Source organism: Miscanthus floridulus, chromosome 16 (assembly GCF_019320115.1).
Source record: "Miscanthus floridulus cultivar M001 chromosome 16, ASM1932011v1, whole genome shotgun sequence".
Lineage (NCBI taxonomy): Eukaryota > Viridiplantae > Streptophyta > Magnoliopsida > Poales > Poaceae > Miscanthus > Miscanthus floridulus.
In genome coordinates, this window is record NC_089595.1 from 108,910,041 (window position 1) to 108,937,287 (window position 27,247).

The following is a 27,247-nucleotide window of genomic DNA, read 5'->3' on the forward strand; positions in this document are numbered from 1 at the left end:
GACTTTGGAATAAGAGCAAAATAACAGAATTTACATTTTGGTGGTGCCCAAGCTTAGTATCCACTTAGCCAATGAACTATCATAGGACGACCGAGTTGTGTACTGCGGTGCCCATGTTCATTCAGTCTAGCAACAACTACAAACTACGCTGTTGCTTTATATATTTTTCAAATTACATTTGCAAAGCGTAATCCCTAAAATTAAAGAAATAATGATAAAGAAAAAAATGAGCTGCGAAATTGGTGAGTGGCCGGGTATGCCGCCACCTAGCTACGACGACGACGACACGAGGTGCGCATAGAGCATCTGGTTCCAGACGTCGGGCACGCCGGGAAGGCACCAGTGGATGCAGTCAGCGCCGCTGCTGGGGTCGCGCGCCCGCGCCTCCAGCTCCGCCGCCGTGGGCGGGCTCCACTGCCGTCGATGCACCGACGGGTGCGCGTCCTTGCGGTACTCCGACAGCTGCGTCACGTTGAGCACCCGCACGGCGACGCCGCGCGCGCCCAGCAGCTCCCCCTGCGCCTCCACGGCGCGCGCGAATGCCGGGTCCGTGTCCTGCCCGCGGTGCCCATCCGCCATTGTCGGCTCTGTCTCGTTGTAGCACTGGTGGTTCTCGCCGCTCCCGGCCACCTCCCACTCGTCGGAGTGGAGGTGCGTCGGTGACATGCTCGTGAAGAAGAGCTGCGTGCGGGCGCGGTCGTCGTGGCGCTCCAGCCACTCCGACCACGTCTTGATCGATAGCTCGAACGCGCGCAGGCTGTCGGTCACCTCTTACGTCGCCCTGTGTGCACCCTCTGCCGCCGCCTCAAACAACCCCCACCTGCATGTACGCACGCCGTACCGAACGCAAGCACGGTCAGTGTCAGCGTCAGTCAGACAGTGAGATGGAACAGACCACACATTCATAGGACTTTCATGGTCGGGCGGTGCCACCAGAGGTAGGAGTTGAAGACGAGCACGTCGGCGTCGGCCCAGTGCCTGGCGTGCTTGTCGATGGAGCCGGCGCGCACGACACGGTCGATCACCCGGTAGTGAACCGGATGGTCCGAGTTCGACTCCACCAGCAACGGCGACTAGTAGAAGTCCACCGACGCATTATACTCCTACACGCAAAATTTGATGGCGTCACTCACTCAGGTGGCATACATGTTGAATGGCAGACATGGTGGATCGGCCGTACATGGATCTTGAAGGAAACGAGGGAGCTGTTGCCGCCGACCACGGACTTGTGCAGCATAGGCGTGGCGGTGTCGATGAGGCAGACCATAGATATCCACTGGTTCCGGTTCAGCGAGTCGCCGACGAATGCCAGCCGCGCAGCCTCTGGAGCAGCTTCATCGCGTTGAACCTGCCCGGCCGGCGGCATTCATCAGCAACTGATCACCACGAAACAAGCGAGCTCCTACGCATGCATGCGGGAGACACGCACCTCGGAAGATCGCAGCCGTGCAGCTACCACCGCCAGCGCTGGTACTTGAGATCCGTCCTCCCGAACTTGCACGCGCTCTCCTGGTATAGCGGGTACGCCGCGTCGTCGTACACCCACCGGCCGGACGACATGTCGCACTCACCCTGCCCGCCGGCGCCGGCGTCATCCGCAGGTGGCGGCGCGCTCATCGTCGTCTCCCTCTGCTCGTTGAGTTCTTTTTAGCTCACAGACGTTGAACGCGAGTTGAAAATACATCCTGCTAAGACGCAGCAGCGGCGTGGCGAGAGAGTGCGCGAGAGAGAGGAAGAAGGCCGTAGATATTTAATGCGCTCGCTGTCGTTGCTCGGGCAGTTCAGCTTCCTCGCCGACGCGTGCACCGTGCTGGCCATGGCCATCGTGGTGAAGCAGGACCTCCAGCTCCTGGCCGCGCGCGGCGAGCAGCCGTTCCAGGGCTGGGACGCGATCGCGGAGCTCTGGGGCGTCGCGTTCGCCGCCGGCTTCGCTGTCTTCTGCTTCGAGGGCTTCTGCATGACGCTAGCGCTCGAGGCGTCCATGACCGACCGCAGCAGGTTCCGCTCCGTGCTCCTCCAGGCTATCGCCGGCGTCACCGCCGTGTACGTCTGCTTTGGCGCCTGCGGCTACCTTGCCTACGGCGACGCCACCAAGGACATCATCATGTTAGTTGATCTCCACCAATAGGCCCAACAGCCTATTGGGCCCTTATCTCTGCTCCCTGATCGGGGGAGCCCAACACTAATCTGGTTGGTGGGCCCCTGTCGCACAGCACACATAAAAGAAAGGTGGGGGTGAGGGCTCGGATGACGAGGTTCAACGGAGCCGCCACCCACCTACAGAGAAACCCTAATCCGATCCTAAAGAGTGCTGTCAGCGACGGGATGAGTTCGCCACCACCGCCGTCGTTCCCCTGCAGGCCTACACTAGACCACCGTCTCGCCACCGAGCGGGAGCTGCCCCTACACCGGCGTCTACCCTCTGAGGTGCAGCTACCGGGAAGACGAGGATGCTTACTCGATCCTACGGTTACACAGAAAGGTACACACACATCGATCCTAACAATGGTACCAGAGCCGGTTGCCTCTGTGTAATCCTAACCCTAACCGGGTAAAAGCAAAGAAAAGGGACCGGGGGTGGCGGATGTCACTGGAACTCGGTCACCACCGCCACCGCGCGGGAAAAGTGCCGCACTGACACGGCAAGAAAGAACAGATCCATTCGGATCAGAGTAGAGATAGGGCTCTCGGCACTTTAATCCGAACCCTAAACCCGTAAAAGCCTTCAACGGGAAGAGAAACAGTAGAAAGAAGAAGAAGAGTGGGTTCGGATTTGGCCGAACCCTAAGACCTAACCCTAATTTTAACCCCATCCCAAATCGGGTTAATCCCAAAAGAAAGGGGAAAGGGGAAGAAGGGGAAGGGAAGAGATTCGGATGAACTCCGAAAAGATAAGAAATTAAAAGAAAACGAACCCGAACCCTAGATCTAAAACCTAATCCCCAACTATAAGATTCGGATAAGAGAAGAGAAATCCAAATCACAGAAGGGGGAAAAGGGGAAGGTCGGATGCCGAACCCTAAATCCGAAAGGGAAGATCCAAACCCTAGCCAGTTCGGAAAAGAGGAACAAGACCCAAATCGGAGAAGAAAGGGGAAAAGGGGGGACGGATCTACCTCGCTGTGCGTCGGGATGACCCTTCGCCGGTGCGGAAGAAGACCAGGCGGGGGGCACTGCTCGCCGGGATTCGGCCAAGGGGCCGCCGCGGCCAGGCCGCTCGACGGCGGCGTGCTCACCCGTTGGGGAGCACGCACGCCGGCGAGGGGGCCGACGACGGCACCGTGTCTACCCGCTCCACTACCTTCGCTGGCTCTCGGCGTCTCGCTATGGCGGCGCTGTTGTGCTAAGGAGAAAGAAAGAAGAGCAGCGAAGAGAGAGAGGCAGAAGACAGAATGGGCTAGGGTTTTGGCCGACGCGGCCGGTCGGGTTGCTTTTGATCGAGCGAGACGGCTGGGCGACCATCGGATGTGATCCAACGGCGGAGCGCGATTGGGCCAAACTCAGCCCAGGTGGGTGCGAGCGTCGGACTACTTTCCCGGCCCAAGCCCAGGTTGCGGCCTGGGCGCGGGGGCGAGCGCGGGGACTGTGCGCGTGCTGGAGTGGGCCGGGCCGCTTTAAGGCTGGGCCGAGTGAACAGAATTGAAATGATTCAGTTTTTGTTTTTTCGTTTTCCAGCAAACATTTATTTCCTGGAAAATGAATAAATTGGCTCAAAAGAAAATATAGAAAAGATAATTTTTCCCTGTGGGTAAAATTCAAGAAATTGAGTAAGGAATTCTCCAGTGATTTTGAACAGACATGATATTTAACTGGAGAAAAGGAAAGTTTTTCCAGTAAATATTTATTTCCTAGAAATTGATTAATGGATTAAAGGAAATCGAAAATACAATTTTCCCTGTGGGTAAAATTCAAGGAAAAGAGAATTTTTCCATAGCCAAAGTAAAGTTGTTGATTCTCCAATTATTTTGAACCAATGTGGTATTTAATTGGAGAAAAAGAGATTTTTTCCGTTGCTAAAGAAATTATTGATTCTCCAGTTATTTTGAACCAATGTGGTATTTAATTGGAGAAAAAGAGTTTTGATATGATTATGATGTTGTTATTTTCTGACCAACGTTGTTAATAACAATATCATAATTGTAATGATTTATGCATTAATTCTACTTCTGCCCAACGGTGATGTAGAATTAGTGTATAAAAAAAGTCGATAATTTTAATGATTTATGCATTAATTCTACTTCTGACCAATGGTGATGTAGAATTAGTGTATAAGAAGAGTTGTAAAAGTTTATGATTTATGCATTAATTCTATTTCTGTCTAACGGTGATGTAGAATTAGTTTGTAAGAACGGTTATGAAAGTTAAAGATTTATGCATTAATTTTATTTCTGCCCAACGGTGATGTAGAATTAGTGTATAAGAATAGTTGTATGTTTTGATTTTGATCGATGTTGGAATCAAGGCATGCAAATGGTGTTATTTTTATGTTAAGAAAAGTTTTGACATGGTTTTCATCTTGTCTAAGGTGGACTGGGTAGTCATCTTACCGTGTTCCACTGAGATTGTGACACTGGTGAGGGAGACAAAAGAGAATGATGCCACTTGGGCAACTAAAGAGAGGAATTTTGAATCCCAAAAGATATCCTATGACTCCTTGGGCATAGGAAATGAATCACTACCAACACGAAAAAGTTTGGCTATGATAAAGAACATGATTGAACCTACAATTGTGGGCTCAATCCCAGAATGTGACACGGTCACTGAGTACCTCGATAGAATAAAGAGTCAGTTCACTGGCTCTTCAAAGACATATGCCACTTAGCTGATAAAGCAGCTGGTCACAGAGTGTTAATCTAGAAAAGGTGGCATAAGAGAGCTCACGATGCGTTGTCAAAATTATGACACTGTCGTTTAGGCCATATTTCAAGGGGGAGAATAGAAAGACAAGTTAAGAATGATATTCTTCCTCCATTAGAGATCTTAGATTAAGTTCAATGCAGGGAATGCATAAAAGAAAAGTATGTAAAGAAGATTAAGAAAGATGACAAACGAAGCGTGGGAATTTTACAGATTATTCACACAGACATCTGTGATCAGCTTTCCTATAAAGAGTGTGGATGATTATGATTTGTTCATAATATTCACATATGAGTACTCCCATTATGGCTATATTTATCCAATCAAAGAAAGAAAATATGTACTGGATAAATTCAAGATATTAAAGATTAAGATAGTCAGGTCTGACCATGGGGGAGTACTGCGGTCGGCATACCCTAAAAGAATGGCATAGTAGCCCAGTATTCTATACCGGGTGAACCTCAGCAGAATAGAGTAGCTAAAAGAATCAATCGCACCCTGATAGATATGGTGGGCAGTATGATAAGTTACTCCACCTTACAGTTGAGTCTGTGGATGGAGGCGTTGAAAACGACCATTTATATTCTCAATAAAGTATCAAGAAAGTCGGTGCCCAAAACACCGTATGAGTTGTGGACAGAAAGAGTACCCTCACTAAACACTTGAGTGTGTGAGGGAGCCCTGCTGAGGCTAAAGTATTTAACCCAAACATTGGGAAACTTGATCCCAAAATAGTAAGTTGTCATTTCATTGGCTACAAAGAAAAGTCAAAAGGTTTTCGTTTCTACTATCCAGAGTGACATACAAAGTTTGTGGAAACGAGACACGCTGTTTTCCTAGAGGATGAAAAGATGAGGGGAGCACGGTAGCTCGAGAAATTGACCTTGAAGTGAAGCGGATGTATGCGCCCACTCCAATGATTCATGAGCCAATTTTCTCACTACCTGCTGTCGCTGCACCGACAGTGCTAAGTACTGTGGTGCCAGCACCTGTTGTTATCCCACCTGTGGCAACAATGAATGACGATGAGGAACCTATTCTTCAGGATTCTATAGAACCTATTGCCACACATGAGGGGAAGCAACAATAGCCTCAAATAAAAGATGTGCCAAATGTAAAGGCCCCTAGTAGGTCTCAAAGAGTTAGAAAATCAGATATTTTTACTGATTATGAAGTGTATAACACTAAGGAATTTCAAATGGAGGATGATCCCACCTTATTTGAAGAAGTCATGAGAAGTGATCATTCATCAAAGTGGCTTGAGGCCATGGAAGATAAAATAAAATCGATGAATGCTAATAGAGTTTGGGACTTGAAAATAATTCCTAAAGGAGCTAATACAGTAGGCTGTAAATGGGTCTACAGAACAAAACTTGACTCTCAAGGGAATATAGAAACATATAAAGTGTGACTTATGGCAAAAGGCTTTATGCAAAGAGAAGGGATTAATTACAATGAGAACTTTTCTCCAGTCTCATGTAAAGTTTCCTTCAGAATCATAATGGCATTAGTGGCACATTACGATTGAGAATTACATCAGATGGATGTAAAGACGGCATTTCTCATCGGAGACTTGAAGGAAAATGTTTACATGGCGCAACCGAAAGGTTTTGTCATGGAAGGAAAAGAACGAATGGGATGCCACCTAAAGAAATCCATTTATGGATTAAAGCAAGCTTCAAGACAGTGGTACTTAAAGTTTGATCAGACAATAAAGTATTTTGGGTTTAAAGAGAATGTAGAGGACAATTGTGTTAATATAAAGTTTAAGAATGGGAAGTTTATCTTCCTTGTTCTGTATGTAGATGATATCTTACTTGCTAGTAGTGATGTCAGTCTACTACTGGAGATAAAGAAATTTGATATGAAAGATCTTGGCGAAGCCTCGTTCGTTCTAGGGATCGAGATTCACCGAGATAGAAGAAAAAGGATATAAGGACTGTCACTAAAGGCATACATGAAAAAGATCTTAAAGAAATTAAGTATGCACAAATGTAGTCCCTCACCTGCTCCTATAGTCAAGGGTGATAGATATAGGGATTTTCAATGCCCTAGGAACCAATATGAGCTCAATCGATAAAGTAAAAGTGGTTCCATATGCTTCAGCTATCGGAAGCTTGCAATATGCTCAAGTATGTATGCGCCCTGACTTGGCATTTGTTATCGGGTTTTACTTGGTAGATTCCAGAGCAATTTTGGAATAGAACACTGAAATTAGTAAAGAAAGTATTGCATTATTTGCAAGGAATGAAAGGCCTCATGATGACATATAGAAGATCTGATTCACTCCACATGGTGGGATATTCAGATTCTGATTATGCGAGAGTGAATGCATATCCAGACATGGATTTTCTATCATCTCGCAAAGGGGAGCTATTTCATGAAAAATCTCAAAGTAAACTGTTACTACATCGTCCACAATGTATGACAGTTTGTAGCGTGTTATGAGGCAACGGGCAGGTGAAGTAACTAACGAAGTTCATACCCAGTTTGAAGGTGGTTGACGACATCTATAGACCACTAAAGTAATACTGCGATTATAATCTGACAGTACAAGATGCTCACAACATAAGTCAAGTGGTGCTGCCAAACACATTGACATAGAGTATTATGTTGTGAAAGATAAAGTCCGGGATCAAGTCATAAGTCTTGAGCATATAAGTACAGAAAGGATGCTCGTGGATCCGCTTATAAAAGGCTAACCACCCAACATGTTCAGAGGACATGGTGTTCAGAGAACATGTAGCTAGCATGGGTTTAAGGGAAAGCCTATAAAATTCTTGGACAAAAGAAGGCCCAAAGATAAGTATCTATTTCAGAACAGAGTAGTGAGTTGTAGCTGTTAAGTCTATCGGCAATGGACCGTGACGATGAGGCATGCTCTATGAGCTAATCTGTAATGGAATGAACAAAAGTAAATGATATGAAAGTGAAAAATGGAATAAGATCAATGGGGAGAATGTTAGTTGATCTTGGGCCCTTATCTCTGCTCCCTGATCGGGGGAGCCCAACCCTAATCCGGTTGGTGGGCCACTGTCGCACAGCACGCATAAAAAGGAAGGTGGGGGTGAGGGCTCGTATGACGAGGTTCAATGGAGCCGCCACCCACCTACAGAGAAACCCTAATCCGATCCTAAAGAGTGCTGCCAGCGACGGGATGAGTTCGCCACCACCGCCGTTGTTCCCCTGCAGGCCTACACTGGACCACCGTCTCGCCACCGAGCGGGAGCTGCCCCTACACCAGCGTCTACCCTCTGAGGTGCAGCTACCGGGAAGACGAGGATGCTTACTCGATCCTACGGTTACACAGAAAGGTACACACACATCGATCCTAACACATCACGTTCAACCTCCCGAGCACCTGGTCCACCGCCGCCGTCAAGGTCGGTCAGGAAAAAAACTCTCTCACGCTCGAACAACATGGCCGGCCCCATCAGGCCATCGGTGAAACGAAACCAGAGGCTAAAAAATGGCTACTTTTTCCTGCAGGTGGTGCTGTGCATCGCGCTGGCGCTGACATTCCCGGTGATGATGCACCCGATCCACGAGATCGTGGAGGCGCGGCTGCTGGCGTCGGGCGGGTGGCTACGGAAGCGCTGCCACGTCGGCGGCGCCATGGAGCGGGCGGCCCTACACGCGAGCCGCGTCGCGGTGCTGGTGGCGCTGTCGGTGATCGCGTGCTTTGTGCCGGCGGTTGGGTCGTTCGCGTCCTTCGTGGGGAGCACGGTTTGCGCGCTGCTCTCCTTCGTGCTGCCCGCGCTGTTCCACCTCCGCGTCGTGGGCCACGCCGCGGGCGCCGCGCGGCGCGCCATCGACTGGGCCATCCTCCTCTTCGGCCTCACGTTCGCCGCGCACGGCCTGTACAAGGTGCATGAAGCACACAAGCAGAGCTCATGTTAGTATTATAATGGGAGTATACAATCATGTACCATACACAAAAACATGAGATGTACATACCCATATTTTGTACTATTTATGCTAGGGATTTTTTTGTGACACCTAATTGTGATGTGTTGATACCCCTGTATGGTCAGCCGCCCACCGCATGATGCCGCGGTTTACCGATGCCACAACAGCTGTTGTATTGATTGTGGAAAGGTAGAGTGGAATTCATGTTATACGCTCTTACCTTTTTCATTATAACGTTTCTAGTTGATAGATGGGCCCATACTTGTATAAGACCCCATGTGTCAGTGGGAAACTGAATGAAAATTGGTCCCTTGGTATCTCTCTTTCTGCTCGTTCGCGCAACGTTAGGGGCTCGATAGTTTAAAAAAAATTACAAGACCTGTCGGCTGTCAGAGGGCCGACAAGCCTGTCGGTGGGCAATGTGCAGAGACTCGTCGGCTTCTGGAAGACCGAGGGTACCTGTCGGTTGTCCAGTTGCCGATAGGTCTGCCACCGACAAACTACCAATGCTATATTTATATTTAATAATTAAAATACTATTATTTTAAAAAAAAAATTCCAGGAACTCAACAGCATGAAGCTGGAAGCCTGGAATGCTCCTCCTGCTTCCATCAATCTTTGCTCCAGATCTAGCTTACTGAGTGATCCAAAATTTCGTCGTCTGCCAAAATGAAGCTGGAATGCAGAGACAAGCTGCGAGAGCAAGAGACGGAGGAGGACGGCGAGCAGCACCGCTGCTGCAACTATACCTACGGCGACCTGGGCGAGAGGTGCTTCGGCCGGATCGTCAGGCACTTCACGGAGGCCACCATCATCGTGTCGCAGACGGGCGGCACCGTGGCGTACCTCGTGTTCATCGGCCAGAACGTGCCGTCCGTGTTCGCCACCGAGGACGGACACGGCCCGCTGACGCCGGCCACCGTGGTCCTCGCGCTGTTGCTGCCCGTCCAGGCGGCGCTCTCGCTGGTGCGCTCGCTGTCGTCGCTCGGGCAGTTCAGCATCCTCGCCGACGCGTGCACCGTGCTGGCCGTGGCCACCGTGGTGAAGCAGGACCTCCACCTCCTGGCCGCGCGCGGCGAGCAGCCGTTCCAGGGCCGGGACGCGGTCGCGGAGCTCTGGGGTGTCGCGTTCGCCGCCGGCTTCGCCGTCTTCTGCTTCGAGGGCTTCTGCATGACGCGCGCTCGAGGCGTCCGTGGCCGACCGCAGCAGGTTCCGCTCCGTGCTCCTCCAGGCCATCGCCGGCGTCACCGCCGTGTACGTCTGCTTCGGCGCCTACGGCGACGCCACCAAGGACATCATCACGCTCAACCTCCCGAGCACCTGGTCCACCGCCGCCGTCAAGGTCGTTCATACAACAGAAGCTACAGTGACGTGGTCTTCCTGTCATGTCGTCAAGACGTCAGTCAAATGCTTCTCTGCGAAGTAATTTCAATGGTGCCAACTCTACGCGACTTTGCCTCTCGTGGGATAACTTGGCAGTACTTAATTTGCTCCTAATACAATCAGAGGATAAAATGGCAGCAGATACAATGTGTCTGTTCGGGAGGCCGTATCGTATCGTGGATTATTTACTGCTGGCTGGTTTGGTGTGAGAGAAAAACACTGTTCCCGGCTAGAAATTTACGATCGTTTACGAGCAAGCGAACATGATTAATTCTACTTCGTAGTTTTTTAATACTAGTAGTAGTTCATACAAATCTTGGATGTGATTGAATTCTGCTAAGTTATTATACTACTTCGTAGTTTTTTAATACTAGTAGTAGTTCATTATCCGAAAAAGAGTTCTGAAATAGTTTAGCCATTCTTCAATGATTCGGTTACCATCAGTTACTAGCGCATTGCGCATCAAAAACAACAATTTTACCTGTGGGCGGTGTGTAAGCAAGTAGAGGATCGAACCGGCCGTCCGGGACTTCGGAATTTGGATGGCTTCTTTTCTTTCTTTTGACCTATGGTCGCCGGTCACTGCAACTGCAACTGCAACGTACCCACAGCCGCAGCACAAGAATCCGGAAGTAACACGAGAAGAAGGACTGCACTGCAAAACGCAAGGGCCAGAGCAAAAAAAAAAAAAAGAATATTTGGATCGTGGACGGCTAATAAAATGTGCAGTGCAAATTTCCTAAAAGTGATCAAGGTAGCAGCAGTTGTAAACATCGTGATCAGGCATATCGTGCAGCGTGAACCCTTGCAAAGCGTCCAATTCAAAATGTCTTCCAACCATTTGAGTGGGGTGATTTAAGTAGGGCTGTTGTTATCACGAGGCTTATTCCAAATACGAAAAAGGCTCTCGCTACCACGAAACATCTTTTTTCCCAATAACCAAACCAAACCGTCACGATTTATTTGTTTCCATATATTAAAAGTTTATGCGTAACCGTATATAGTGACGTTGTGAAAAAAAGGAGTGATGTTATACATTAGCAAAAAAAAAAAGTAATGCTGCGAGATTACAACATGCGCTTGATATATCAACGAACTGAGGGGATCTCATGTGGAGTTCTGACCAGCTCGTTACATCAATCAATCTGTGTTTTTGCTCGTGTTAGAATTTTTTGAGACATAAATATTAGAAGTTATGTTTAATATCTACAACCAATAAAAAATAATTAACTTTGTGTTTTATATTTGTTTATTTTTAACATGACATGCTTTGTAATCTTTGTCTCATTATGACAAACTTATCGGTTATTAAATATTTTTCATCCGTATCTATAGTTTTTCTCCCTCTACGGGGTGGCACCTTCATGTGTCTTCATGCATTTATTTTTTAAGTTATGATGCCTTTTGTTACAACCGTGTATCATGACTTTATGAATCTAGTTTTTTTTAACTTTCAAATTTTGATTCTATTAGTTATATTTTTTATCCTTGAGTTAAGTTGAAATATTGCTCTCATTATAAATTTATGCAAAATTCTCCTTTATTAACATCAAGATGGTATTAATGGGTAAACCTAATAATCACTATTTACTCCAAAGAAATCTAAAAGGCCAAGTAGGTAAGAGCCACCTTTGGTCTACACTAGCCCCCTCTACCACTGAATATAATGAATTTTCTTATGAACAAAAAAAATAGTGTGCTTCTAGTTATAATATCAATATATATGTCTTAATATTTCAAATCAAATGTATAAATTTATCTAAATAACCAACTTACTTAAATCCTATACAAGGTGCATGAAGCACACAAGCAGAGCTCATGTTAGTATTATAATGGGAGTATACAATCATGTACCATACACAAATACCTGAGATGTACATAACCATATTTTTGTACTATTTATGCTAGGGAATTTTTTGTTACACCTAATTGTGATGTGTTGATACCCCTGTATCGTCAGCCGCCCACCGCATGCTGCCCACGGTTTACCGATGCCACAACAGCTGTTGTATTGATTGTGGAAAGGTAGAGTGGATTTCATGTTATACGTTCTTACCTTTTTCATTATAACGTGTTTGGCTGATAGATGGGCCCATACTTGTGTAAGACCCCATACGTCAGTGGAAAACTGTATGAAAATTGGTCTCTTGGTATCTCTCTTTCTGCTCGTTCACGCAACGTTAGGTGGCTCGATAGTTTAAATACGGGTCACTCTACTCCAACTGTAGGCCCGTCTTTCATTTCCACATACCTCTTCATGCTCCGCTAGGCACAATAGTAGATCTGGGATTGCAACAATCATGGCCTTGTCATTTCCCTGAATATTTTCGGTTAAAGTATTGCAAGGTATTCCGTCGATTTATTCTTCTTGCTCTTGAAAAATTTCTTTGTGAACATGTGATTTTTTGTTAGGTCCCTCTTCATGGTAAATCTGGCTCATGTTCATTCTTCCTTCGGTAGTTCTTCTCGATCTTTATATACCTCACCATATGGTTCTTCCAAGATCCTCGATGAGTGAGAACACTTGTAAGATTTTCTATGATCTATCCCCCAAGTTGTAAAATGCCCCTCACGCCCTTTTTTGTTGTTGCGTAGATCCTCTTCTTTGATTTGACGCGGACACAGGAGTACCAACGCTGGAGGAAGTAGGGGAGTAAGGGAGGGCGAGGGGGGCTCAAGAGCTCCCTCCTCCCCCTTCCAGCTAGGTTCAGCCATGGTTGAAGGTCCACGTCTTGCTTTCTTTTTTAGGATTTACAAAGAAAGGTAAACAACCTTGAATCTTTTGTAATTAAAAGATTGATCAATATCTTCATTCATCATTAAAGTAGCATATTTTTTATTTTTTAAATTGGCAACTATGCTGCTTTTTCTGGGTCCTATTCTTTGATCCATTGTAGATCTCTTGCTTCTTATGAGACTTCAAAAAACAAGCATCTTCCACAATCTAAAGAGGTTGAAAGTATTGGATCAAAGATGTGGCAGAACCGTCTGAAATAGCACGCTTTCGGAGGCACTCGCCTTCCACCAGACACTAAGCACCCCGAAAGTTGGCTATATCGGACGGTTCTGTCGAGCACACCTCAAGGGAGAACTCGAAAAATCGATGTTTTTCATCCAGGATCCAATAATGAGAACGAGCTTACAATACTTAGTCCATTTCATACAACTAGAGTTCTCGGAAATAGATTATTACAATACCAAGTTTAGAGTGTGGAATTTAAACAGCGGAATTGAAATAAACATCTAACGATAAGATACAAGGATTCATCTATGTCCACCAGAAGAATCCTTCACACAACAGCTACTCCTCAAGCTGCACCTGCAATAGGGGTAAATAAACCCTTAGTACACAATGTACTTGCAAGACTTATCCAACTTGTGAGAATAATTTTCTGACTCCAAAGGATATGATAAGTTTTATGGTTTGTTGGGTTTTCTTTTTGTTTGCGAAAAACATTACTAGTAGTGAATCCTTATGTATGTGTTTTATTAGCAGTCATGATTAGTTCATTAACTGACCATTCTATGTAAGTACCTGTTCTACTTTCAAGCAAGAGTTGAGCAATCAGATCCATTTATTATTCTTCATCTTCTAATTCTTACTACGGTGCTAGACCATAGCCAAGTCGTACCGCATCACGCGGTGATTCGTGAACCAATGTATCCTAGCTAGGTATCCCCAAAACACACGTCCCACTTATACCCTAGGCACAAGTAAGACCAACCCACCACTCTCCTGTCAAGAGGTCCAGGTTCTCGTCCAAACTTGGACTCCTAGCCCCCACACCTGAGTCTTGAATTCAGTGTGGTGCTTAGACCTCCACCATCCCCGCCCCCAATCAGTCAGTCCAGAAAGAGCCGGAACCCATGACAAGAGAGCAACGAGCCTTCCCGCTCTCATAAGCAAGTATGTGCTCAGGATAATAAGTCTGTGACCTGACTAGAATCCACAGCAACGGACGGTCCTTAACCAACATGGACAGGGAAAACAGTGTAACCAAGCTATGCCCCGTTGGCTGCGGGACACAACCTATTATCCCTACCAATATCCGTACCATATCTCTACTCGATCTCTATTTTTCTTTCACCATTTTTATTATGAGAACCATAATAATAATTACCTACTGTGAGTAACAATAGGTTACTCACGCTACCAAAAAACCTAAGCATAGCAGCTACTCGACCTAAGCTAGGAGGACTCATAGGTAGGTATATCTATGCATACAGTTTCAACAATAAGTTTGTAACATAAATGCACATTACATATATATATCCAGTTATTATTCAAAATAAAGGTCATGCACTAGGCCTTTCCTTGGGTAGGAGCGGTGTCAGCTGAGTCAGTCAGTGGCTGTGGGGCTTCCTCCTATACAAGGACCTCCTCCTCGTACTCCTGCTCTCCAGCGGGTACGAACTCCACCAACTCATTCTCTACATGCATGCAATGATGATGCAACACTTAGTATTTTGGCAACAACAACTCTTAAAATAAGAATACACATGCTAAGCTACTAAGCTAGCTCTAATGGCTAAGATACTAAGCTAATCATTATCTCTACCAAATAGATTCCAAGCTCACCCTATAAGTGCTTAATTTTTATAAATCAATATCATGCCACTATTCATTTAGCCTTAATGGGTATTTAACTACCATACTAAATAGTATATTTTAGAGCTACAAAAATTACAGCAATCACCTAATAATGCTATAAAGCTACTATAGAAATTTTAGAGTTCACGCTATCACCAATCTACCACAAAATTTTTTACAATAATTAACTTAATAATATTGAGCACTCTCAAATAATTTAATAGCTCCTGGTATCAATAAGCACATATATGAAATAAATACACTAACAGATAGAACATAATTTTAGAAACCGAACAAAATTTGTTTCATAATTTTTGGACACCTATGCGAATTGATATTAATTTTCAAAGTTCAGCTCAAATATTAAAACATAAAGCTATTTCTAATTCCTTAAGAAAAGGAAAAATGAATTCACCAGCGCAGCCCACAACCACGCGGACTCGGCCCACTTGCGCGTAGCCCACGATGGGAGACAACCCGCGTGCTGGCGCTTTTGCAGAGATGCCCCTGTGCTACCTAGTATTCACATGGCGCTATTCGCACTATTCCTATAGACAACAACTTTGCAAGAACACCCTCGCAATCTCCCTCCTTTACAACGATATGGTCCTCGACCATCCCCGCGTGCGTCGGCGCGGCGAGCGGTGGCACTGGCGCTTGCGTCGGCCACACGTGACCCATGTTGACCTATATACGAGGGTGACGCTCACCTAGGGTTGGACATGAAGCGATGGGTGGTGGCTGCACGAACTAAGACGCAGTAGAAGGGCCTCTCCACGATGGCGGGCACCCTATGGCAATGGCGGCGACGTTTCGGTGAGCCATAGTATTAACAAGGCAGTAGGGATAGCAGGTGAGCAATAGGGACTCACCACTGACCTAGCGGAGGTGATGGTATGGCCAGAGATGCCCCAAGCGAGCCTGACCGCGTGCACGCGGCGAGCTCGACGATGAACCGCAGCGACACGGCCGTACCAGCGGTGAGAAGGCAATGGTAGAGGTGCAACTTAGGTGCGCATGACGAGGAGGGGTTCTAGGTGGGGCTAGTGGTGCAGCTAATTCGGCTTGAGACATTGAGGGGGGGGGGGCTAGCCACGGTGAGGGCGATGACGGGTCTTAACGGCGCGGTGACTATGCGAAGCTCCAAATTGGAGCTTGGCCTTGCATGGTTCAAGTCTTGGTGGGGGCGGACAGTGAGAGGACGTGAGAGGGCAGGCGTAGGCACGTGGAATAGATGGGGGATGGCTTCTCGCATGTAGGCAGGCTAGCGTGGCTCGGCGGCGGTAGCAAAGAAGAGGACAGGGGAGGGGGCGGGACACGGTGGGGTAAACTGTGCTTGCTGGCGGGACATGGTTGACATGACCGGAGCGACCACAGCCGGCACTTGCCGACGACACGTGCTCAAGGTTAGCATGGCCCATGCGCCGCAGTGCCATAAATGACATGGCGACGACGGTTTGGCCTTATGCGTGCAGCGTCTAGGTGGGCCAATGTCACAGCGCAATGTAGCAATGTGACGGCAGTGGCAGCGGCATTGTCGTGGCGTGGCACGGAGGGCAATAGCAACGCGCGGCAATGGCAGCAGGCGGGGGCAGCGTGACATGGCGAGTCGGGCAGCCATAGCTCCGCGCGGCGGTAGCCTAAGGCGGCCAGAGCGTGGGTAGCTCCGGCCAGCCAGCGCATGGCCACGCGTGCGCTTGAGCACTCCGAGCACCACGACATCGAGGCCGCTTGGCATGGTGCTCGCGTCTAGCTAGGAAAAACAGCCCGAGAACACACTGTGCATGGATTTTAAAGCGTTTAAAACAACTACACAGTTGATCCAATCTCCAACCCACCTTCACTACTCTAAAGAGGGCACCTTAGGCTATCAACAAGAGCTAAAGAACAACACCACTAATAAACTCAATTTTTACAGAATAAATTACCAAATATAGCTTTCTCAATCTGTTTTCAAACTTAAGAAATTGACCAAGTCTTGAGTTGGGTTTGCTTCAAATTTGATTTCCAAGCTATTAGAAATGTTAGCTAGCATTATTATCTTGTTAAAACAAAAGTTGCACTATCTTCTACAAATTGTGTACTTCAAACTTTATTAAGGTGTCACATATATGTTTTATAGCGTTTTTGTTCAATAAAAATTAGTTATCATCTCTACTTGCTAACTTTATAAATCATGAATTAACTTATTGTTTTATGTTTTTATGACTCGTTTAAGTTACAATGCTTTACCTATCCATCACATCACATGCAATATCATTTAAGTATGATGCTCATGACATGTTTTAGCAAGTGATTCACTGTGTAACACTGAGGATGTTACAAAAGATAAGGTAAGGAATGATGACTTTTTAATATGCAATCCGCTTACATCCCTAGGAAGATACAAATACCTCAGATCACATCAAACTAGGAGGAAGTCACCACATCAGTGACTCGCAAACACTTTTTCAATTGGGAGACATGGAAGACATTATGTATTGCTGACAAAATATCTAGAAGCTGGAGACGATAAGCAACAGGACCACATCGCTCCAAAACCTTATAAGGCCCAACATAACGAGGAGCTAACTTCCCATGGACACCAAATTGATGCACACCTCTCATGGGAGATACCTTCAAATACACATGGTCACCAACTTTGAATTGCAAGGGCCTTCTTCTCTTGTCCACATAAGTTTTCTAATGACTTTGTGTTGCCTTCAAATGGCTCTAAATAATACTAACTTGCTCTCGAGCTTCTTTGATAAAATTAGGCCCAAAATATCCATGGTCACCTACTTCAACCCAGTTAAGTGGTGTCCTACATTTCTTTCTATACAGAGCTTTAAAGGGTGCCATACGAATGCTTTCTTGATAGCTATTGTTGTAAGAAAACATAGTTAAGTTGAAGCATTCGTCCCACTTCTCAGGAAAAGAGATGACACAAGCCCTCAACATATCTTCAAGTACCTGGTTGACCCTTTCTGTTTGACCGTTAGTTTGTGGATGATAAGCTGAACTTTGGAGAAGACGGGTACCAAGGCATTTTTGGGGTTGCTCCTAGAAACTAGAGAAAGATTGACCCTCTATCAGAGACGATAGTGAGAGGAACTCCATGTAGGATCACAATCTGATCAAAATACAAGTTGGCATACTTCTTGGCTGAATATCTAGTATCCACCGGAAGAAAATGAGTGGACTTAGTGAGACGGTCCACAATGACCCAAATAGAGTCATACCCCATGGACGTGCGAGGTAAACCCACAATGAAATATATGGAAATCTCCTCCTATTTCCAAACTAGGATAGGCAAGGGCTGCAACAATCCCGGTGTACGCAAATGGTCTGCCTTAACTCTTTCACAAGTGTCGTATTCCGCAACGTACTTGGTGATATCCTGCTTCATATTTGATCACCAATACAACTGGCGCAAATCATGGTACATCTTGTTACTTCGTGGATGGATGGACAACTTGGAATGATGAGCTTCATCCAAAATCTTTCTTCTAAGCTCCTCACTTGACAGAACAACCAATCTGTTCTTGAACCTCACTATACCTTGATCATCAACACTAAAATGTGGACCACGTTCTTTGGCAATTAACTTCTTGATATACGGAATTTCCGAAACATCTTGCCTTTGCTCTATAATAATTTGCTCAAGCAAATCCGAGACTAGAGCAATGTGAGCTAATACCTCAGAATGGTTGAGAGATAAGGAATCTTCTTCAACTTGATGCGACTTCCGACTTAAGGCATCAGCTACCACATTAGCTTTTCTAGGATGGTAATGAACCTCCAAATTGTAATCTTTGATTAGCTCCAGCCATCTCTATTGCCTCATGTTCAGCTCGGACTGAATGAAAATATATTTGAGGCTCTTGTGATCCGTATAAATATGCACTTTATTTTCCAACAAATAATGCCTCCAAATTTTTAGAGCGTGCACCACAGTAGCCAGCTCTAAATCTTGGGTGGGATAATTCACCTTGTGGTTTTTTAGCTAACATGAAGCATAAGCTATCACACGTTCATCCTGCATAAGCACAGATCCCAATCCAGTCCTTGAGACATCACAATACACATCAAATAGCCTATCAATATCTGGTTGGGCGAGAACAGGAGCAGTGGTAAGAAAATGCTTCAGAGCTTAGAAAGCTTCTTCACAAGCTGGACTCCATACAAATTTGACATCTTTCTGGAGCAACTTGGTCATTGGTTGGGCTATTTTAGAGAAGTCAGGGATAAAGCGTCGATAATAACTAGCAAGACGAAGGAACTGATGAATCTAATGCACTGACTTGGGAGATTTCCAATTTAGAACATCCTACACCTTGCTTGGATCTATCAAGATGCCTTCAGGTGTCAGGACATGCCCCAAAAACTGCACTCGATCTAACCAAAACTTACACTTACTGAATTTAGCATACAACTTGTGTTCTCTCAATCGAGTTAGTACTATTTAGAGATGTTTGACATGCTCTTCCTTGTTCTTGGAGTATATCAAAATATCATCAATAAACACCACTACAAACTTATCCAACTCCGACATGAAGACTGAATTCATGAGATACATGAAGAATGTAGGAGTATTGGTGAGACCAAAAGACATGACTAGGTATTCATACAGCCCTTACCTAGTAGAGAAAGCTATCTTTGGTACATCTTGTGGTCTGATCTTAATTTGATGTGTCGGTGTCTCGGACCGGGGGAGTCCTCAACCGACTAGTGAATTTGGACTGCATGCCCCTAATCCCAGATGGTGATGCAAAGAGACACAAGGTTTATACTGGTTCAAGCAATCGATGCCCTACGTCTAGTCTGAGAGATTGATCTTGTATTCCTTGCACCAAAGTGCTTGTAGTAGGGGGTTACAAGCAAGGGGAGAGAGAGAGAGCTAGTTCTAGGTCTCGGCAAGGTGTCGTGTGGGCTGCTTGAGACGTTGCTCTCAGGCGGCTGGGATGTGTGTGTGTGTGTGTTACAAGGTGTTCTTCTCCGTGAGTCCTCCTCCCCCTAAATGGCCTAAGTCCTCTCCCTTTATAGTTGAAGGGAGGACAAGGACAGTACATGTGCTAACTATATGGCGTCGTGCCAACAGGGGCGGCATGGCCAAGCCCTGTGGCCTGCTCTTGTGGCGGCATGGTCATCGGAGTGGTCCGTCCTTGGAGCACTAGGGCAGCGTGGTGGTCACATCCGATCCTGTGCGTCATGGGAGCTCTAGGACTGCCTCGGAGTGGGTGCGGCGGCGAACATGCAAGCCGCTGTGGACTGACTGTGCATGAGGCCGAGGCTCGGTTGGTGCCGAGGCTGCACCGCCGTGGAGGGGTCTCAGTGGACATGAATCCTGAGATAGCCGAGACCCTGGTGCATAGTGCTGAGGCCCGAAGAGAGTGATTGACCCGGTGTGCTGGCTTGAAGATGGCGATGACCCAGGCCAGGCCATCCATGTCGTGTTGTTTTTGATGCGGGGATCGTGGGGCACAGTGTGGTGCGGGCGCTGATCGTGGGCACAGCGTCAGGATATAGTGACCGGTAATCCCCGCCGTGCCCTGTCTTAGCTGGTATGGTGCTGATGCGACCTCATGTCCTGCCGGCCATTCTGCGATGTCGAACCATCGTCCGGCTGAGATTGCAGGAGTGGTTGACGTATTAATGGGACATGACGTGCTGTCGAGAGGGTCGGTCGAGGCGGGGGGCGATGGGCTATGGACGAACCGACCTTGAGCGATACGGAGAATGAGGCCTCGCGTGAGACGGAGATCGGACTCCTTGTCGAGGCCTTCCGTGAGGGGCCTCACGCGAGGCGGGGATTGCACTCCTTGCCGAGGCCTTCCGTGAAAGGCCTCGCGCGAGGTGGAGATTGCGTCAGGACGGCAAGACCTCCTGTGCGAGGCTCGAGGCGGGGCGGAGAGCCTGGTAGACTCGGACGTGGCCGGTGAGGAGCCTACGGCTTAGCTTCTAGCTTTGCTTTTTGATGGGATTTAAGTGACCCTTTTGATGTTTGCTCGGGGTACCCGGTTCTATGGTACCCGACAGTAGCCCCCGAGCCCCTAGAGGAGTGCATGCACTCTCCTATGGGTTTGCTGAGGCTCGGTTTATAGCCGCTCCTGTAGGAATTAGGTTCTGTTTCTTGAGGTTTCGGTGGGTGCGCGCGAGCGCACCCACCGAGTGTAGCCCCCGAGGCCTTGGAGGAGTGGAGTTACTCCTCCAGGGGCTTTTTTCGTTTCGCGTTCGAGTGAGGAGTTTTTATCGTATTTGCCGAGCCCACAAGTGCAAGTTCGGGTCGCGGGGGTCTCGGCGAGGTTGCAGGAAAAGCCCTGTAGCCTTCGCACGGAGTGAGAGGTATGTCAGGGGTCCCCCTGGCTTTTGGTACGACCCTCATGCTTCCTTTTCGCTCGGAAGGAGGGGTGGAATGTGCCAGGCTACCCTCGATGGGCACGAGCGTGGACACTTCTGGTGAGCTGTTATTGAGTGAGTCTGAGTGGAGGCCCGTGCCCCGTTCGCTAGGGGATGGCTAGCGGTCCAGAGACACACTCCAAGTGTATCGAAGGGTTTCTCTAGTGGGTGCCGAGGCCATTCGATGGGCCTCGGTGGCTCGGTGCATCCCTACGGTGGGATCCCATTCGGAGACTTCCCTACCAGTCTCGGACACGACTTAGGACGCCCCGAGTGATTGTTCGCTCGGGCCTCGGCCATTCGTAGGCTCGCCCCGAAGTCATCCCTGACTCTATTGCCTTGGGGCGGCTGTCGAAACCTCTGGGGGCCCAGCCTTTGAACCCCTAGATCGTAACGGGCTCGGTGCCCTTTATCGTATTTGTAACGAAACTTCTGGCGCGGACTTAGACCGCTTATCTTTGTCTTGGGTGCAAGAAGAGCCCCCGAGCCTCCGCCCGGAGCACGAGGGCGGTCAGGGGTCCCCTGGCTTTTTCATCCGACCCTCACATATCCTTTTTGTTTGGACGGAGGGTTTGTTTGCCGAGTCCATTCTGGTGCGAGCCGGAGCCGCTAGTCTCGGCAAGGTTGCAGGAAGAGCCCCTAGCCTCTATGTGGAGCGAGAGGGCCGTCGGGAGTTCCCCTAGCTTTTTATACGCCCCTCGCGCGTGAGGGTTTGTTTGCCAAGGCCCCTTTGGGCGTGAGCTTGGGTCGTGGGGTCTCGGCATATCTGTAGGAAAAGCCCCCTAGCCTCTGCACAGGGCGAGAGGGCCGTCAGGAGCTCCCCTGTCTTTTTGTATGACCCTCACGCTTCCTTTTCGCTCGGAAGGAGGGTTTGTTTTGCCGAGCCTCTTCGAGTGCGAGCCGGGGTCGCTGGGTCTTGGCAAGGTTATAGGAAGAGCCCCTTAGCCTCTGCATAGGGCGAGAAGGCCGTCGGGGGTTCCCCTGACTTTTTGTACGACCCTCATGCTTCCTTTTCGCTCAGAAGGAGGGGTGGAATATGCCTCGCTACCCTCGGTGGGCACGAGCGGTGGCACTTCCGGTGAGCTGTTATCGGGTAAGTCCTAGTGGAGGCTCGTGCCCCATTCGCTAGCGGACAGCTAGCGGTCTAGAGACACACTCCAAGAGTACCAGAGGGTTTCTCCAGTGGGTGCCGAGGCTATTTGCTGGGCCTCGGTGGCTCGGTGCCTCCCTACGGTGGGATCCCATTCAGAGACTTTCCTGCCGGTCTCGGACACGACTTTGGGCGTCCCAAGCATTTCGCTTGCTTGGGCCTCGGCCCCATATAGGCTCGCCCGTGGTCGTCCCTGACTCTGTTATCCTAGGGTGGCTATCGAAACATCTTGGGGCCCAGCCTTCGAACCCCTAGACCGTAATAGGCTCAGAGCCTGGTTCCTTCATATGAAAGGAATAGGCTGGGGGGAATATCTTCCCCATTGGCTCGGCAACGGGTGGCACGCCTTTTGAGGCGGTTTCCTAGGGAGGCGAAATGACGCCTACTGCCATAGTGGCTGAGCATGACATGGTGGATGGGACATAACTATTCTCGCATTTAATGAGAAAGACGAGGGCGCGTGGGATGGCGAAATCGGCTCATGGTTAACTGCGTCGGATCGGGGGGAAACTTCCCCAATTTCATCGCCCATTCGTTTTGCCTTCCCCATGCATAAATACTCGAAGAGTCTTGCCCCTCCTCACCTTACCTTGCCTGCATTAGCTCTGCCTCCGTCGAGCCCTCGCTAGAGCAGCGGGTGCCGAGAAGAAGAGGGGAGAAGAGCGAGCCTAGGGAGAAAGCGAGAAAAAAGCGAGAGCATGGGAGAGAGAGAGGAAAACTCACCACCGCATCTGATCCCTCCATCGCACTCATGGACGGCGACATCGTCGTTGTTGAGGCGGACCCCTGGGATCCATCGGACGTTACCGAGGAGATGCTTCAGTCGCTTGTCGATGGTGGACTCCTTTGCCCAGTGATGGACCCCACCAGGCCGGAGTGGATTGCTTCGTACGGTGAGCCAGAGCCGAGGCCTCGCGATGGCTATGTCGTGAGCTTCGTCTCCTTTCACGAGCGCGGCCTCAGCGCCCCGGCGGATCGGTTCATGTGGGCGCTCCCGCACTACTATGGCGTGGAGCTCCACAACTTCAATCCCAACTCCATCGCTCAGGCAGCTATCTTTGTTGCCGTCTGCGAGGGGTATTTGGGGATTGCTCCCCATTGGGAGTTGTGGCTCCACCTATTCCGGGCGGGGCACACCACCAAGCCGACGGGCACGTCGGGTACGAGGAAGGCGACGAGGGCCGGCAGCTGCACTCTCCAAGTGCGCCAGGACCGCCAGCACCTCTACATCCCGGCCCAGCTCGCGTCCTCCAACCGCCGGTGGTACACGAGCTAGTTCTACCTTCGTAACGATGACGGAGGACTTCCCCCTTACACTGGGCAGATTGTGGGGAGCTGCCCAGAGAGATGGAAGTACGGCGTCCCGAAGGACGACCAGCCCAAGCTGCAGCCGCTTCTGGAGGGGTTGGTGAGGCTACGGGGCCATGGTCTTACCGTGGCTGTGGTCGTGGCCGCCTTCCACCGCCGGAGGGTGCCCAAGGAGGGGCCGCCGAGGCGACCCCTACATAGACAGGGGAGGGAGTGCTTCCGCCCCACGAGGGCGAGGCTCACGAGTCGGATGGGGCCGGCGTGCCCTTGGTTGCCGAGGCCCCTGGGGTCTCCGAGGTTGAAGCGATGGAGGCCGGGGCGCCCAAGACCGTAGAGACCGCAGCGGCCACGGTCGGTGTTTCTGCGACCACCGAGGCCGCGATGGCGGAGGCCGGAGCCCCAGAGACCATCGAGGCCATAATTGCAGAGGCCAGAGCCCCCGAGATCACCAAGGCCGACGTGATGGCGGCGAGGCTGTCTGTCCAGGAGGCGGAGATGAAGGCGGCGGAGGCCTTAGTGGCGCCCTTGGTTTAGGGCCCGTCATTGTTGCGAGAGAGCGCCCGAGAGGCGGAGGTCTATCCGATCTCCTCCGACGATACTTCCCGGGCACGGGAGGTGGTCGACGCCGAGGAGACCGGTGCCATGGAACAGCCGGCTCTGATCTTGGGCGAGGGAAGCTCGGCCCTCGTGCGGGCACGACCCAAGCCTCGCGGGTAGGATCACTCGTGGGTACTGTGGTGGAGCCAGGACGACCCTGAGGGGGGGCCTTTGTTTGCCCTCAAGGACGCATCCGAGGGTGGGCGCTGGGGCACCTTCGAGCAATACCACCAGCTGGCGGAGCGGTCGCTACGGACGACGCTGTCCATGGTGGCTGACGAACTGCCCGGAGTCGCCCAGGTTTGTGTTTTCTTTTCTCGCGCGACGTTGTCTTTTTCTGGGTTTTGTTGCAATCAATGACCCCTGTTCTGCTTCCCTAGGAGCTTGAGACCCGGTCCCTTAGGAAGTCGGTCTTTCTCCGGTGGGAGAGGGGCATCTGAGACTAGCTTCAGCGGCAAAAGGGCCTTCTTGCCGACGCCAATGAGCTCCTGTCGGCGTGGAGCGCGGAGGTAGAGGACCTCCGCCTTCGTTGTGCCAACGCGAAGGTCGAGGCGGCCACGGCCTAGACGTAGCTCGCCCCTCTAGCGGCGTGGGTCAAGGAGTTGGAGGAGGAGCTCACCCATGCGGTCAGTGATCGGGATGCCTTCAGGGGCCGAGCCGTTGAAGCTACGGCCTCGGCCACGGCTCTCGCGGGGCAGCTAGGGGCGGAACAGAATGCGCATTGGCTGACAAAGGGTGCTTTGGATGAGGCCCTTGCTGCAGCTGAGGCCTCATGAACTGTGGCTGTGGTTTGGAGGGGGACGGTCGAGGGTGAGCTTTAGTCCCCTCATTTTGTTTTCTTTTCCTTATGTTCGCTCCCTAACTTCCTTGTGTGATGCAGAGCTAGGGAGTGAAGCTTCTAGGGCGGCCGAGGCTTCTCGGGTCAAGGCCCAACGCTTGAAGGAGGAGGCCAAGGCTTCCCGGGCTAAGGCCCTGCGCTAGAAGGAGAAAGCCGAGGCCTGTCAGGTCGAGACCCGACGCTGGGAGCTGAAGGCCAAGGGTGAGTTTCGTGGGCTTTCGCTCCTAATTTAGGTTGTTTTTTTTCTCGCTCAACCTTATTCTGTTCTCCATGGTGCAGAGTCAGAGGCAGAGGTTACTCGGGCAGCCGAGGCTTCCAGCACGGTGCAGACGGTGCTCGAGACCAAGATCGGGGAGCACGAGGCACTGAAACATGCCGCCCTTTTCGCCTACGAGGCCTTGGAGGTTGAAGGGGTTCAGTCAGGCAGCTCCCTAGGGAGCCATTTGATCACGCTGAGCAGCCAGATGCATGAGCGGCTCCAAGGAGCGCTGCACACGGGTGTCAAGCGCGCGTTGGCCGTCATCTCTTCTCACTACGTTGGCGTCGACCTCCCGACCATCAGTGATGGGTATGTCCTGCCTAATGATGACGAGGAGGCCAACGCAGTGGTCACAAAGCTGATGGAGGCGGTGGAAGGCCCTGGCACGGCGCTGGCGACGCTCTTCGAAGAGGAGGTGGTTCCTCCCCTACCATCTGCCGGTGCTGAAGGCCCTAAGCCTTGACCTGGGCCCTAGGGGCCATGTAAAAATAGAGTAGGAATTATTTTTGTATCGTAACGCTTGTGGCCGTTAAGGCCTTTCTTTTTGAAGTATTTGTGTTTCTTAGTTGTTTTTCTCATGTTTCTGAGCCTCTGCCCTCTGTTGCTCCTGATCAGATTTCGTTTGCAAAACACCTCCTTAGGGCCTAAGCCATCCCTTAGGCGAGAGGTAGTGAGGGAGTGCCATAGCCCAGAGGCATAGGCCGTCTCGCGACTCTACCGGCCTCTTGCTTAGGAAACAGACTTTGGCCCGAGGGGTTTTTACAACTGATTCGTCAGAGCATGCTAGAGTCTGGGCGTAGGAATTTTTTCAAAAAACGACTGAAGAATGGTGTGTGGGACCTAGGGGGAGTCCCCCATCTAGTCCCTGAGGGAGGCTTGGTTCTGCCGAGGCAAAGCCGAGTCTCCCTTGCCATGTTATTGTATTGCCGAGACCCATGATGGGCTCGGGGGGTTTCTCGAAAAAATAGACCAACTAAAGAACGCTTTTTAATTGTATTCCGAGAAACAACATATACAATGGTTGGAAATTTAGGGATAAAAGCGACGTAGCTGTTCTATGTTCCAAGCGTTGGTGAAGATTTCGCCCTTCTCGTTGGCCAACTTGTAGGTCCCGTGCTTCAGTACTTGGGCGATGATGTACGGCCCTTCCCATGGCGGGGTCAGCTTGTGGCGGCCCTTGTTGCTCTGTGCTAACCTCAGTACCAGGTCATCTACCTTCAAGTTCCACCTTCGGATGCATCGGGCCTGATAGCGCCGTAGGCTCTGCTGGTATTTGGCCGAGTGTAGCAGCGCGACGTCTCAGACTTCCTCTAGTTGATCGAGGGCGTCCTCTCGGGTGGTGCAGTTACTTTGTTCGTTATAGGCTTGTAGCCTTGGGGAACCATATTCCAAGTCGGTGGGGAGGATGGCCTAGGCTCCATAGACCAGGAAGAAAGGTGTGAACCCCATGGCCTAGCTTGGAGTGTTCCTCAGGCTCCAGATGACCGATGGGAGTTCGGCGAGCCATTTCTTGCCAAACTTTTTCAACCGGTTGTGAATCCTTAGCTTGAGGCCTTGTAGGATCATGCCGTTGGCATGCTCTACTTGGCCGTTGGTCCTTGGGTGTCCTACGGCTGACCAGGCCACACGGATGTGGTGGTCATCGCAAAACGTCAGGAACTTTTTGCCAGTGAACTGTGTCCCGTTGTCGGTGATGATGGTGTTGGGGACCCCGAACCTGTGGATAATATCAGTGAAGAACAGCACTGCCTGCTCGGATTTGATTCGATTGATCGAACGAGCCTCGATCCATTTGGAGAACTTGTCGATTGATACCAGTAGATGGGTGTAGCCTCCGGGGGCCTTTTGCAGAGGCCCAACCATGTCGAGCCCTCATACGGCAAACGGCCACGTGATGGGGATGGTTTGGAGGGCTAGGGCCGGGAGATGTGTTTGTTGAGCATAGTACTGACATCCTTCGCATAAGCGTACTAGCTT

General features: G+C 49.7%; 1 protein-coding gene and 2 pseudogenes across 1 annotated transcript; 2 read left to right on the forward strand and 1 right to left on the reverse strand.

The window, feature by feature from the left end:
* Positions 1 to 270: 270 nt before the first annotated feature.
* On the reverse strand, positions 271 to 1,684 carry LOC136511240 (xylan O-acetyltransferase 14-like; annotated as a pseudogene).
* A 69-nt stretch (positions 1,685 to 1,753) lies between these two features.
* Positions 1,754 to 8,757, forward strand: LOC136511241 (amino acid transporter ANT1-like). Its single transcript, XM_066505387.1, has 3 exons — positions 1,754 to 2,101; positions 8,196 to 8,240; positions 8,347 to 8,757. Exons 1-3 carry the CDS (start codon positions 1,754 to 1,756, stop codon positions 8,755 to 8,757), a joined length of 804 nt encoding a protein of 267 aa, XP_066361484.1.
* A 618-nt stretch (positions 8,758 to 9,375) lies between these two features.
* On the forward strand, positions 9,376 to 10,192 carry LOC136511242 (amino acid transporter ANT1-like; annotated as a pseudogene).
* Positions 10,193 to 27,247: the final 17,055 nt, after the last annotated feature.